General features: G+C 49.9%; 2 protein-coding genes across 7 annotated transcripts in view; both read left to right on the top strand.

The window, feature by feature from the left end:
* Window positions 1-15149, top strand: part of LOC130121764 (potassium channel subfamily T member 1-like) — a 166005-nt gene that overhangs the window by 67586 nt on the left and 83270 nt on the right. For all 6 annotated transcript variants that reach the window (XM_056290844.1, XM_056290763.1, XM_056290681.1 and 3 more), the window contains one exon: window positions 6691-6770. In XM_056290844.1, coding sequence (XP_056146819.1) covers window positions 6691-6770 — 80 coding nt within the window. The remainder of the gene's footprint in view (window positions 1-6690; window positions 6771-15149) is intronic.
* Window positions 557-3573, top strand: LOC130126674 (casein kinase II subunit beta-like). Its single transcript, XM_056296288.1, has 2 exons — window positions 557-895; window positions 3250-3573. The coding sequence occupies exons 1-2, from the start codon at window positions 557-559 to the stop codon at window positions 3571-3573; spliced, it is 663 nt and encodes a 220-aa protein (XP_056152263.1).

Here is a 15149-nt window from a genome sequence, read left to right as displayed (position 1 = left end):
GCCTGGGCCTGTGCACTTTGAGGGTCCCCTGCAGCGCTTTGATGACCGACGAAGGTTTGCCAACAACATGGGACCTGAACTTGGCCCCATGGGTTTCCAACAGCAGGTTCCAATATGCTTTGATGGTCCTCTGTACCAAATGTACCATTTTGAAGGTCCTGTTCCTATGAGGTTTGATGGGCCAGGCCGTCCTGGTCCAAGGTATGATGTACCCAACATGGCCCCACACTCTGACTGTCCCTGGGGACAGCAGGTCCCCCCAAGCTTTGGTCCCCCACATAACATCCAGCCCCCCATGTGGCCTTTAGGCCCACCTGTCTTTGATAATTCTGGCCCACTCCAGCAGAACTTCACAATGACCAACCAGGGATTCTCTGAACCAATGAACTCTCAGTATTCTGGAGGCCAGCTCGCTTTCCATGCACATCAGAACCTGCCATGGGGAGGAGGCAACTTCCCCATGCAGCCAGGGCTTTCCTTTAACCAGCCAGCCGGCCCGCCCTTCCATAACACTGAAGCTCCCCCTGCTGGAAACATGCAACAGCCGTTTCCAGCTATGAGCAGTTCAGAAGAAGCGTCGTGGATTTCCTTGTTCTGTGGACTGAGGCGTAATGAATTTTTATGCGAGGTAGATGAAGACTACATCCAGGACAATTTCAATATGACAGGGCTCAATGAGCAGGTTCTCCACTACCGCCAAGCCCTAGATATGATTCTGGACTTAGAAACAGATGTAGCATTGGAGGACAGCCCCAACCAGAGTAACCTGATTGGGAAGGCGGTTGAGGTGCTGTACGGTCTCATCCACGCACGCTACATCCTCACCAACCGAGGCATTGCACAGATGTTGGAAAAGTACCAGCAGGGAGACTTTGGCTATGGCCCTAGGGCAGGGGTCAGGAACCTTTTTGACTGGGAGAGCCATAAAAGCCAAATATTTCTAAATATATTTCATTGAGAGCCATATAGTATTTTTAACGTATAATATTTAAATATGTCTTACTTTTAATGCGACTTCTGGTGCTGCATGGTTTTGCTGATGGCCTTGTAGTCTGGTTCATACATGGTGAGGTTGAGCTTCATGCAGGTGTTGAGGCTTCCATCAGTTAAACGTGAGCGTAGGTTGGTCCTAATGTTCCTCATATGCGAGAATGACTGCTCACATGCATATGTAGAGCCAAACATGGTCAATACGGCAATACTCACACGCTGCATTGTGTGGTATGTCACAGGAAGCTCGTTCCAAGTTTTAAGAATCAGCTGGTCTTCAGGTTGAAGATTTTTCATTTCTGTCCACATGTGTTCCCTCGCCAGCTCTGCTCGCTGTCACGCAAGACTTTCAAACTCTCCATTAAGTGACTTGAACTTACTCATCCACATGTCTGATGCCTTCAGGTCAGCAACTTCCAGCTCAAAGTCTCCGACAGAGACCCCGGGGATGCATGTCAGGTCGATTTTGTCCACTGCACACTCATGTGGATGAGTGATGAACTTGAAAAGACCAGTGCGCGCACGAAATTCTCCAAAACGTGCTTTGAATGACTGCAGGAGATTGGACGTAAAGCCAGCTAGCTGCTGGAGATCCAGATGTTGAGTGGAGTCACTTGCTAAGCATGCATCTCTAAATTGTTGCAGTCTTTCAAAGTGCAGAAGACGACCTGTTTCAATGTCCCTGAGAAAGACTTCCAGCTTGCTTTCAAATGCAAACACTGCTGGTTGAAGGGATGAGATTGTATTTCCAATACCTTGCATTTTCACATTGAGCTGGTTCAGATGGCCAGTTATGTCCACGAGATAGTGAAACTGCAGGAGCCAGTCAGTGTTGTCTGGCTCAGGATGCTTGACGCCTTTCATTTCAAGAAAAGTCCGGATTTCACTCAGGCAAGTTGCAAAACGGCTGAGCACCTTCCCCCTTGACAACCAACGCACGTTGCTGTGTAAAAGCAGACCGGGATAATGATTCCCAACTTCTTCTAACAGAGCTTTAAACTGGCGATCATTTAAAGCTCGGGCAGCAATAAAGTTGACCACTCGAATGACCAGAGACATCACCTCGCCAAGCTCCTGGCCACACGTCTGAGCGCAAAGCGCCTCCTGGTGCAGGATGCAATGAAAACTTAGGATGGCTCTCTTTTCATGTTCACGGAGAAGCGCTACAAATCCTTTGTTCTTCCCCAACATACAGGGTGCACCATCAGTACAGACAGAAATAAGCTTATCCATCGGTAGTTTTTTTTCTTTAGCAAACTCCATGAAAGACGTGAATAAATCCTCTCCTCTTGTTGTCCCTTTCATTGGCAAAACAGCCAAGCTTTCCTCACGCAGTGTGTCACCTGGAGCATACCTGGCAATGATACTGCACTGAGATAGATGGCTAACGTCTGTTGACTCATCTAACGCGAGAGAAAAGTATGTCCCGGCGTTTATGTCCTTAATTTGTGTTTCCTCGACTTGATTTGCCATCATGATGCTACGATCGTGCACAGTTCTTGCTGACAGGGGCATGTCTTTTATTCGTTTGATTATCTCGTCTTTATTTGGGAAGTCATCAAACAGTTCATTGGCCACATCAAGCATGAATGTTTTGGCATACTCGCCATCTGTGAATGACTTTCCATTCCTTGCTATTGCCAAAGCCCCCGCAAAGCTAGCGGAATTCCCGTCACCTTGCTTGGTCCACACACGTAGTTGCTGCTGACTCGTCTGCACTCTCCGCTGTAGCTCCTCGCATGCCCTTTTCCTGCTGTCCCCCGCTGGATATTTCCATGCAAATGAAGCATGGTGCGTATCGAAGTGCCGCTTTATATTTGACAGTTTCATCGATGCAATTTTATCATTGCATATTAGACATACCGCAGATCCTGCTCTCTCCACAAATGCAAATTCCTCTGTGCACGCAGCCTGGAACGCACGGTAATCATCGTCTTTTTTTCTTTTCGCCCTCTTTTCCGTTACAAGGGTTGAAGCGGATAAACTAGTTGGCTATCTGATAAAATTGATTTCTTCGCCTTTACAATGACCCGGACATGCTCGCGAGCCATTGGTTCCCGACCCGACCCACGGGTGACCCGTGAATCGTGAAATGTATCTTCAAAACTAATTTCTGTTTACTTTAAAATGACACAGTATTATTAAGAAATATCACAAGTATTTTAAAATCAGTTCCAAACTGATTTTTTTTTCAACTCAAAATTGTCTGGGAGCCATATGCCGTGACCGGAAGAGCCATATATGGCTCGCGAGCCATAGGTTCCCGACCGCTGCCCTAGGGTCTACTGTGAGAATCAGCCCATGCTTCCAGTTGGCCTGTCAGACATCCCAGCAGAGGCTATGGTGAAGCTGTACTGTCCCAAGTGCATGGATGTGTACACACCCAAATTCTCGAGACACCGCCACATAGATGGAGCCTACTTTGGCAGTGGCTTCCCCCACATGCGCTTCATGGCGCACCCGGAGTACAGGCCCAAGAGGCCCACTAATCAGTTTGTCCCAAGGCTGTATGGGTTCAAAGTCCATCCCACGGCCTATCAACTCCAGCTACAAGCAGCCTGTCAAGGCCATCCGCTAGAGTGAAGTGAAGATCAAAAAGAGAAAAGATGATAGTGGAGAGATAAAAGGAGAGTTTTTTTTCATAAGTGGAATGGTCACATGCATCCTTTCAGATGCCCCCTCCCCACTCTGAAGACTGTTATTTGATTTAGATTAGAGCAAATGGAAGTGATGTGTAAAGTTTTCCAGTGTGAGTGAGGAAAAAAAAATGCAGCGACTTTGGGGGGTAACCACAGGAACTGACGCGGCCGGGACGCCAGCCCGTATCGCCCACACTGCGGCAGACATCGCTGACCGCTTGACTAAAGGGTCCGACCCGTCAGCCAGCGGCCAACGTGTCTACTTATCCATGCACGCTACATTATGTACAAGCTTTAGAAGGAAAAACCAAGGAGATATATATGGAAAAACTCGCACTTATCGATACGTTAGACTGATATGTTAACAAATTTACAAAACAAAAGCAGTTTCTCTCCCTCTTGTACTAATTATATTCAAACCATGTAATTTTAATTGAAAAATGTCTAATAAAATTGGAATGTTGTTTTTATTTGTAAATGCGTTTGTTTCTTAAAAGTATAAGTTTTATACAATGAATAATATATAACTTGAAAGTTGTCTCAGTTTGAAAGAACTACTGTGTCACACACATTTGTCAGTGCACAAGAAACCAAGGCAATTTTATCCACTGTTGTCATACCAGCACTATCCTTATTACTGAGGTAGACTGTTGGTAAAATTCTTTGTAAAATTGTAAATTTTCTCAGTACTAGGCCAATGACACGCTCCACATGGATGCGGAAGGATGCAATTTTTCTTGTTGCCTCAATTTCTAAAGGACCAAGCTGCTTTTCCCCTTTTGTAAAAGCAAGTATCTGAACTTCTACATGATACTAATTTTTCATCTGTAAGATCTTCCTGACTTATTGTCGATATCCATTTTCTTCTTCTTTCCTCTGACAACCTTCCGAGTTTCTTCTCCTTGATGGCTGATTATCTTTGGAAAGCCAAAGTAGGACTTGTCCCGCTTTCTGTCAGCTCGATTGGAAGAACCAAAATAGCGCAGAAATTAACCATTGTAAAACATCGAACCACGATAGCTATTCTGTATGACTCAACCCTTGAAACAATTTCTGTCCACTCTGACTGTTTAGAAAACGTTTAGGATCGCGCAATGAGAGAAACACAGTATCCTACGGATTGGAGCCATTGTCCTCCAACATGGCGGATGTGTTGCCGTCACGTGATATGTGACGGAATATGAGAATAACCCCTAAAGTTGATCAGCCACGGCATAAAGCTATGGGAAAGAGTATCGGAGGGTAGGTTAAGAGGAGAGGTGGTGATTAGCGAGCAGCAGTACGTTTTCATACCACAAAGGAGAACTACAGATGTGGCGTTTGCTTTGAGAGTGTTGATGGAGAAGTATAGAGAAGGTCACAAGGCATTACATTGTGTGTTTGTGGATTTAGAGAAAGCATACGACAGGGTGCAGAGAGGACGTGTGGTATTATGTGAGGAAGTTGGGAGTGGCAGAGAAGTATGCAGGAGTGGAGCAGGATATATATGAGGGAAGTCTGACAGTGGTGATGTGTGTGGTAGGAATGACGGATGGGTTCAGCGTAGAGGTGGGATTACGTCAAGGATCGGCTCTAAGCCCTTTCTTGTTTGCAATGGTGATGGACAGGTTGATGGACAAGATCAGACAGGAGTCTCCGTGGACTGTGATGTCCGTGGATGACATTGTGATGGGTAGTGAGAGTAGGGTGCAGGTTGAGGAGAGCCTGGAGAGGTGGAGGTATGCACTGGAGAGAAGAGGAATGGAAGTCAGTAGGAGCAAGACGGAATATATGTGTGAATGAGAGGGAGGACAGCAGAATGGTGAGAATGCAATGAGTAGAGGTGACAAAGTGGATGAGTTTAAATACTTGGGGTCAACTGTTCAAAGTAACGGGGAGTGTGGAAGAGAGGTGAAGAAAAGAGTGCAGGCAGGATGGAGTGTCAGGAGTGATTTGTGACAGAAGGGTACCAGCAAGAGTTAAAGGGAAGGTTTACAAGATGGTTGTGAGACGAGCTATGTTATATGGTTTGGAGACGGTGGCACTGACGAAAAGACAGGAGGGGGAGCTGGAGGTGGCAGAGTTGAAGATGCTAAGATTTTCATTGGGAGTGATGAAGAAGGACAGAATTAGGAATGAGTATATTAGAGGGACAGCTCAGGTTGGATGTTTTGGAGACAAAGCAAGACAGGCAAGATTGAGATGGCTTGGACATGTGTGGAGGAACGATACTGGGTATATTGGGAGAAGGATACTGAAGATGGAGCTGCCAGACAAGAGGAAAAGAGAAAGGCCAAAGAGGAGGTTTATGGATGTAGTGAGGGAGGACATGCATGTGGTTAGCATGACAGAAGATGCAGGGGGCAGGAAGAGATGGAAACGGCTGAGCCACTGTGGCGACCCCTAACGGGAGCAGCCAAAAGTAGTTGTAGTAGTAGTAGTTTAGAAGCTTACCGTACAGTATAACTTGTTAAAGTTTCAATGGCCTCTTGAATTTAGCAGGCTATTATTGTCTGAACCTTCCTTGGATTAAGGGTATACCCTTAATCCAAGGAAGGTTCAGACAATAACAGGATATAAACATTAGTAATTACTGTCTGGCAAAAAAAAACCTGTTACTGTATGACTGAGTGCTTTTGTTTCTGTTGGCACCATGACATTTGTCACTTGATCATATCCTGTTGAAGTAACTGTCAACCACATGACCATGTCCATTTCTAATCAGTGGGGGTGTGTGCTGAAGTTAACTATAAGTGGCCTTGTTTTCAGCAAGAACGCATCGCTGCAGATGTAGATGATATCCATTAGTGCCTGCTTATACCACCCTTGGATGCACTATACAGTGTTGAGTCAAATGTAATTCAATGTGGCTCTTGTTAATATGAAAAGTTTTTGGGTTTCTTCATGTGTCCATGCTGGTGTGTGTGTGTTTGTGTGGGGGGGGGGGTGTGTGTCTTTTTTTTTCGCATCTAAGCACTTGTTTGTGCATGCATGTATGGCCCTGATTGTCTGTCTTTGTGCACATCTGATTCCATTTTTAACTGAACCACGTATAAACTAACACATGTCTCGTCTCCGGCAGGGTGCAGGTAGAATTCTACGTGAATGAAAACACCTTCAAGGAGAGGCTGAAGCTCTTCTTCATCAAGAACCAAAGGTCAAGTAAGTACAACTGAGAGAGAGTGAGAGAGTAGATAATGTAGGTCCTATTATATTCTCCCATAACATAGATGGCTTGAGCTTTGAGGCTTGGCTCACTGCACTAGACAAACTCCAAACTTAATGAACCATCTACAGTGAGGCAGGAAATTGCAATAAGCGGTAAAAGCAAATCAGCCTCATTTGTTATTTTTCATTAGTGAATTAGAGCTCTTGTTCTGAAGTGCTGTTTTGGAGCTTTGAAGAAGTGGTTCAGCAAGCAGAGGGCTGTGGTTCATCTCCTGATTGAGGAGGCAAAGGGAAGAGATGCAGCTTTTTTCTCATTAGAAGATAAGACTGGCACTGCCAGCCAGGGCGTGCCTCTCTCCATCTCTGACAGAGACATTAGTGTATTTCTCTGTGTGAGTCTGATTATGCATTGGTTTTGTCACTGTGCGTATTTGTCAGTGCATAAGTGTGTGTCTATATGGGTGTGTCTGTTTATGTGTGTCTAAATATGTTTGTGTCCATATGAGTGCTTATGTGCATTGTGTGTGTGTGTGTGTGTGTGTGTGTGTGTGTGTGTGTGTGTGTGTGTGTGTGTGTGTGTTCGTTTCCATTTGTACGTGTGTGTGTGTGTGTGTGTGTGTGTGTGTGTGTGTGTGTGTGTGTGTGTGTGTGTGTGTGTGTGTGTGTGTGTGAATGTGTGTCTTTTTTCTGGACTTGTGATGTACATATTAGTGTCTCTGGTGGCTGTGTTAAAGACACAGTAAACATTTTATCGGCCTTGGCATGGCTCTATAGAAAAGACTCACCCCATGCTTGTGTAATCATCAATAAACTGTCACTTCACTCACAGCCAAAGAGCAGAGCCTCGTTAAAAATGTCACACCTAACTGCAGGGGTCTGCCAAACTATCCCATATAGACCTGTTGTGGTTGTTGTTGTCCCGTCCAATTTCAAATCATTCGAGCGTCAATGGCTGATGCGCGCGCATTTTGGCAGCAAAAGAAGCAACTTCTCCATCTCCAATCAATGCAGAGCGCAAGTGGATTTTTGATCGATTGATATTTAAATGTTTAAAATGTCATCTTGTTGTGTTGTGGGTTACCAGAACAGGTCTAGCAAAACTAAAGGTATTAATTTCTACTGCATTCCATCGGGGAAAAGACCGTTCAATGCAAACAGGCGAAGATTGTGGCTACAAGCAATAAAACGACTGGACTGGACCGAAGACATCATAAAAAAATGCACGCGTATGTGGCGCCCATTTCATATCGGGTAAGTTAACAATGTTTTTGTTAACTCAAAACTGTGTCGCTTAAACGGAACGTTAGACCCTTGTATGACCTACGTCACGCAAAGTATGCGCGCGCATTTTTGCAGCAAAATCACGTGATCACTGTTTACCAACTGTAAACGGGTCTATTTTCCGGGTCACGGCGCAGTCGAATGTGTGGCCAATACTTTTCAGCTCATTTCGGGACATGCTGCGCTGGTGTAATCGGGCACAACTGAGGCGCAGTTAGTTGTAAAGGGTTGGATTAGAACGAATGGGAGCGGTGGTGGTGGTGAGGGGGGGCTGTCTTCAGTTACGGCCAATCAAATGAGTTCCTATCATTCCTCTAAACGCAGCTCTGTCATGGCGAACTGCCAGTTTCGTAATGGACGGCGGAAGTCCAGACCGGCCACGGAAGAAAAGCTTCTCCCAGGAGGAAACTGATGTCCTTGTTCGGGCGGTGCAGTCTCCAAGTGCCCATACACCAGACAAGACAAGACACTAATTCTAATGTGATGTGAGACAACACTCAAACATGATTATTTGACAGGCGGAATATCTTCGTTCTTACCAGCGTCTTTCTCTCTTCCCTGCACAGTTGTTGCACCCATCAAACGAATGCGGCACACAATCCGCTCCAGTTCTGATGTTTTTGCTCTGAAGTCCAACGATGCGTAGGGTCCATCTACGACGGTCTCTCTCAGCCACGTTCAGCTGCTCTTCCGGTTCCTTTAATTCCTTGTTGTTCTCCGTGCAAGTTACTTTCACCGCTTTCATGTCACTTTTAAGGTCGTTAACCTCTTTGAATGCAAAGTCAAGCGATCTGTTCAGAGAGCCGATGCTAGCGTTATTTTTCACCATTTCTTCTAGATATTGTCTGACCTCTCGTTAATCTATGCAGTTAAGATGCTGTGCTGGTCTGTACCTCGAGCAGCGTAGGTTCGGTTCTGGTTTTCTTCATTTCTGGACTTTTTAATGGCGTGTCAGGAGCAGGTGAAAGGAGCCACTTGTGGGCTTTTAGGCCGTGGGTATGAGTGTGGTCCCTGTCGATTGTGTTCATCTCGTCTTCAGAAAGTTCAGAGGCAAAAGCCGGTTGCTGTTCGGCCATATTTTTTTCCGTTCTGGAGGAATTCCGCTTCATAGGAGAGCCGCTGGCGGACACTTCTTTAATATCGGCTAGCTAGCGAGCGAGTCGGTTAACAAGCGGTCGTTAGCAGCAGACTAAACTTCGTTCTGGGGTCATTACTTCGAGGAAACAAATAATGTCACTTAACGACGGTACGTATATTATGTTAGTGTAGAGGAGCTCAACCAGGAGTCGTGACAACTTTCTCTTGCGGCTACACAACGTGCACCATTTATCTTCACCGTAACAACAACAGCAGCAAAACTCCGCGCAGCGGAAGTGTACCACTGCAAACACGGACCGAGAAAACAGCAGCTGTAAACAAACGTTCCTACCAGCTCAATAAGGGGAATTATGTGTAAACTACTGTTGCGGGAAAGCTCCCTGACAGATAGTGACAAACAGACAGTCTGACTAAAGTAACGCGAGACCCTGTTAGCCAATGAGAAGAGACTTAGGAATGCGTGCGTGCTGCCTATTGTTATCCATTGCACAGCACAGCGTGGGTTAGTTGTTATAGTGGTTTACAGACTGTCACACAGTGTTAGCTTAGCATAACGTGTTAGCGATCAGACGTAACATTCCTGACTCCTACACCTCGACTGAGCTGACGCTAGACAGTGACTAACCAGCGACGACCATAATAGAACCAGTAAGAGTGATTACCAGCCCCCAGAGAGAGATCAGAGTGTGCAGCCAGTGACAGTGCGAGTGTCTGCAGAGTGAGACCATCCCAGCCAGGCTAGCCAGCGTCCGTCATCGTCTGCAGACTGCAGGAGCAGTGCAAGGTGGGTTGCTAAACCCGTAGCCTAGCCCGGCTAATTAACGCCAGAGACTGTGTTGTCGCACCATAATTCCCAGCCTCCAACTACTTAATATAAGAACATCTAAACCCAGTCCCGCGACAAGTGGTGTTCAGAAGTGGTGAAATTGGATTGCATTCTGTCTCCATACAGAATAGCGGTGCTATTGCTATTTACGTTAGCGTCCTTGCTAACTAGCAACCGGCTAATTACGTGCAGTAGCACTTTATCAAGACCATCGTTGCATGTGATCTAGATGATGTTGGAACCTACTGAGGAGATCGAGCACGTGGAGCACGGTGCTGTAGGGGGGGGAGAGGATAGCGCTGTGGAAAGCGAAATGGAAAAGCAGATGTGTCGTCTAGCCCAAATGTTTGAGCGGTCCCTCCTTAACCAAGAAAAGCAGGAACAATCAATGGAGGAGGTGAAGTGCATGCTTAAAGGGGTACTTGTCGGGCGAGTTGTGCCACATCCCCAACCTCCCGCTGTGCAGCAATTGAGCACGGGACTCCACCCGCTCCCTAGTTCCCCGAAGCCATTCAATGGCTATCAGGAGGGCTTTGATAGTGGCCATGGAGCCAGTCATAGCATTACAACATTGGAGGTGCAGGACATGGAGTTAACTACTCCACTGGTCCCCCGTCCAGACGGACCGGATGTGAGACCCCGTGAATATGCTTTGCCCCCGGGAATGGAGAATGTCGGCCCAGTAGCGGATGGCCGCAACAGAAGTCACCATCCCAAACCCCTTGTCACCAGTACTCCAGCGGAGCGGGGTGGTAGGAGCGCCAGAGCCCGGAACGCATTTCCGGAAGGGAGTCACCATTTCCTGAGCACGCCCAGCCGGGGTGACGCGGCGCCGCCTACTGGTGGTACCGGAGGGCCGCCATCCGTCATAACAAATAGTCCAGTGGTAGGGAACGGTCGGGACCGGAGTAGTAGCTACAGGAGAGAAGTAGGACACGAAAGTGAAGTGAAGCTGCTAGCTACCTACGATGGGAAGGGCGACTGGGACTCCTTTATTGGCGCGTTTGAGAGGATGGCCCGGAAGCGGAATTGGAGCAAGGAAGTCTGCCTGGACATGCTCTACCTGCGACTGCGAGAAGGCGCTATGTCATTCGTTATGGCGCAACCGACTCCTATCCGCGAGGACTACGACAAGCTGGTGGAGCAGCTACGGCGCCGTTTCGGACGAGAAATACCCGAAAGTACTGCCCGCCGTAAACTGAGCGAGGTTCGGCAGGGGAAGGAGACTAGCCTGTCTGAATTTGGAGAGGAAGTACGGAAGCTGGTTACGCTAGCCTATCCAGGGGTCGACGTCGGACTGCAGGAGGAGTTCGCGGCCGAGGCGTTCCTGCGAGGCCTGCGCAACCAAAACATCGCCTACGAAGTCCTGGGCTCCGAACCTAAGACCCTGGCAGACGCCCTCAAGAAGGTAGAAGCCCGAGAATACGACTATCGAGCAACGCTTGGAAGGGAGAGCGAAGCTAAGGGGCGGATTCGCCGAGTGTCATGGGATGATGAGCGTAAAGGGGGAGCGCCAAACCCGACATCGACGGCCACCGGCGCGACGCAGTCCGACCTAAATGCTGACATCAAGGAGTTGAAAGCCGAGGTAGCGGCGCTGCTGCAGGAAATGCGGCGTTCCTGGAAACCGTCCCCCCCGCAGCTGACATCCGACACAGCCGAACAGAAGAAGGAGGAACGGGGCAGAACTCTAGAGCGGCCGGCGAGCAGCACTAATGGGCAGCGGCGTTACCAATCACCGAGTCCGGGCGCCACCCCTAGAGGCTCCTGTTACCAGTGTGGAGGCCAGGGCCACTTCAAACGAGACTGCACCTCCCGCTCACCGAGCCCTCACGTCAAGGAAAAGGCCGATAGCCAGCCAGCACCCCGCATAAACCGAGCAGCAGGAGATGGTCCTAGTCTGGTAGTGCCCATCACGGTCAACAAACTGGAACTCAAGTGCGTTGTGGACACCGGCGCGGAGGCGACCGTCATGTCTGAAGACACCTTCCGTCAGCTGGAGCTAGCTGGTCAGCCAAGTGTGGGGACTGCCGTCCTGAGGAACGCGGAGGAGGGGAAAGAAATGACCGAGACTCCGAAGTATAGAGTCACCATCCGCTTGGGCCGTAAGACCAAGGACTGGGACGTCTACGTCGCACCCATCCGCGACCCCTTTCTCCTGGGTCTGGACTTTATGCTAGCCGCCAGAGTCACAGTTTCGGTCGGAGGACAAGTACACGTTGATGGAGAACCGATCGGCACTGTCGTCATAGGCAGGTCGCTAGGAGAGTACACGGTTTCCAGAGTACTGCTGGAGTGCCCCTCGACTTTACCAGCGGAGAGCGAACGCGACGTCTGGGGTCTAGTGGAAGGCCCAAAGCCAGGAATTTCTGCCGTCCTGGAGCCCACTGGCCTTGCAGAAGGAGTCTCTTCAGGCAGTGTAGTAGTCGACGTTGCCAAGAGAGTCCCTGTGCGACTATGCAACTTGTCGCCCCGCGAAGTGACCCTAAGGAGAGGTGTTTGCTTGGGCGTGTTGGTTGAGGCAGAGGAAACCCCGTCCCTAGAGCCGAACCCCACGAACCCGGCGGAGAAGGAACAAGTGTCAGTGCGACGGCTGGAGTCCGCAACAGCCTTGGATCTACCAGACCATCTGTCATCCCTGTATGCAGCCGCCAGTAAGGAGCTCGAAGAGGGGCAGCAGAGAGCCCTACTGCAGCTTCTGGTCAAGCACAAGGAGGTCTTTGCAGCAGCAAACGACGACCTGGGCTGTTTTGATGCTGTCCAGCACCGCATCGACACCGGAGAGGGACGCCCAGTACGCCAGGCAGCCCGCCGCACACCGCTGGGGTTCCAGCAAGAGGAGGAACAGCACCTCCAGGAAATGCTGAAGGCTGGAGTGATAACGCCATCGACGTCTGAGTGGGCTTCACCTGTGGTCCTGGTGAGGAAGAAAGATGGAGGCGTTCGATGGTGTATTGACTACCGAAGACTCAATGAACTGACGCTGAAGGACGCGTACCCGCTTCCAAGGATTGAAGAGTGTCTGGACACCCTGGAAGGCGCAACCGTGTTCTCCACGTTAGACATGCAGAGTGGATACTGGCAAATTGGAGTCCATCCTGCTGACCGATGCAAGACGGCCTTCATTACTCGCTATGGCCTGTACGAGTACGCCCGAATGCCTTTCGGACTCTGCAACGCGCCAGGCACCTTCCAGAGGGCCATGGAGGTTGTCCTGCGCGGGTTGCAGTGGAAGAGCCTCCTCGTGTACCTAGATGACGTCATCGTCATTGGCCGCAGTGTTGAAGATGGGTTGAAGAACCTGGCCATCGTCCTCGAGCGGGTCCAAGCCAGCGGGCTCAAGCTCAAGCCCTCAAAGTGTCATCTCCTGCGCAGCGAAGTGCTTTTCCTGGGCCACATAGTGAGCGGACAGGGGATCGCTCCCAACCCCGAGCTGGTGAAGGCAGTGGAAGACTGGAGTCCACCCTCCAACATCACGGAGCTCCAGGCCTTTCTTGGGCTGTGCAACTACTACCGACGCTTCGTCCGCAACTTCTCTCTCATCTGCAACCCGCTGTACGAGCTTCAGAGTAAAGGAACAGAGTTCCACTGGACCGATCGCCAGCAGGAGGCGTTCGAGGAGATGAAGAAGAGACTCACATCCACTCCGGTGCTAGCCTACCCCACCAAAGATGGCGAGTTCATCCTCGACACTGACGCCTCAAACACCTGTATAGGCGCGGTGCTCTCGCAGGTCCAAGAGGGGGAGGAAAGGGTTGTCTCCTATGCCAGCGCCCACCTCCAAAAAGTCCAACAACGGTACTGCGTAACTCGCCGGGAGTTGCTGGCCGTAGTCCGGTTCGCCAGACAGTTCCGGCACTACCTGCTCGGACGGCGCTTCACCTTGAGAACTGATCACAACAGCCTGACCTGGCTCTTCCGCTTTAAAAGTCCCGAAGGCCAGCTAGCAAGGTGGATTGAGGAGCTTAGCCAGTTCCACTTCAAAATAGAGCATCGAGCAGGAGTCAAGCATGGCAACGCGGATGCACTTTCAAGGGCGCCAGCGCCAACTTGTGACTGCTACCGGGCAGGAGAAAGCCCCGACTCACTGCCCTGCCAAGGCTGCCCGTACTGCCGACGTGAACACCAGAGATGGGCAAGGTTCGACGAGGATGTCGACGACGTGGTCCCCCTGGCGATCCGTAGGACGACGAGGACCCCGGCGACTACGGATCCGGCGTCAAGACCTTCGACACCCGACCAGAACCCGGTGGACACTGCCGAGCCACCAGTGGACGAGAACTCAAACACTGGGATCCAGTCATCGCCACCCACTGTTAACTGGCTGCCCCAGTATACCGAGAAGGAGCTGGCAGAGTACCAGCGCAGTGACCCTTTGCTGAGGAAGCTTCACGCCTGGAAGGATGGAGGCCAGCTACCGTCTCAAGATGAAGTAGCCCTGGAGGGTCCGGCCGTGCGCAAGTTCTGGTTGTGCTGGGACCATGTGGAACGCCGTGGAGACGTTCTCTATTACCGCTGGGATGAGGGAACCGGCCAAGTCCCTGTCTACCGCCTGATAGTTCCAGCAGCCCTCCAACAAGAAGTCCTGCGTTCTTGCCACTGCCCTCCGCAGTCAGGCCACCTGGGAAGAGAAAAGACGTGCCACCGAGTCAAGCGGGAGTTCTTCTGGGTGGGACTGGCGGACAGCGTCCAACAATTTGTCCGCCGGTGCCCACAGTGCCAAGCCTGCAAGTCTTCCGGGAGGGTCGGCAGAGCTCAGATGCAACTGTTCCAGGCCGGTGCTCCCATGGACAGGGTCCACATAGATGTCGTCGGGCCGTTCCCTATCTCGGCATCCGGGAACAAGTACGTCCTTGTCATGGTGGACTAGTTCACCCGGTGGGTGGAGGTCGCAGCTATCCCTGAACAAACCGCGGAAGTGACTGCGACGAAGCTTCTACAGGAGTTCATCTCCCGGTTCGGGTCGCCCCTAGAAATCCACACAGATCAGGGACGCAACTTTGAAAGCAGCCTGTTCCGTGACCTCTGTGAGCTTCTCCAAATAGCCAAAACCAGAACGACTCCTTACCATCCTGCGTCGAATGGCCAAGTTGAGAGGTTTAATCGGACGCTTCTCCAAATGATCCGCTGCTACGTAGAGAAAAACCAGCGTGAGTGGGACAAGAACC

The sequence above is a fragment of the Lampris incognitus genome, chromosome 1, assembly GCF_029633865.1.
Source record: "Lampris incognitus isolate fLamInc1 chromosome 1, fLamInc1.hap2, whole genome shotgun sequence".
NCBI classification, from domain to species: domain Eukaryota; kingdom Metazoa; phylum Chordata; class Actinopteri; order Lampriformes; family Lampridae; genus Lampris; species Lampris incognitus.
Note: the sequence above shows the minus strand (reverse complement) of the source record. Positions and strands in the feature narration are given on the sequence as shown.

What these genes read in the sequence shown, in the direction of transcription:
- LOC130126674 (XM_056296288.1), top strand. Translation starts at nt 557, where the DNA reads ATGAGCAGTTCAGAAGAAGCGTCGTGGATTTCCTTGTTCTGTGGACTG. An exon ending in GCTATGGCCCTAGGGCAGGG is followed by an intron (nt 896 to 3,249) that starts GTCAGGAACCTT and finishes CGCGAGCCATAG; the next exon opens with GTTCCCGACCGCTGCCCTAG.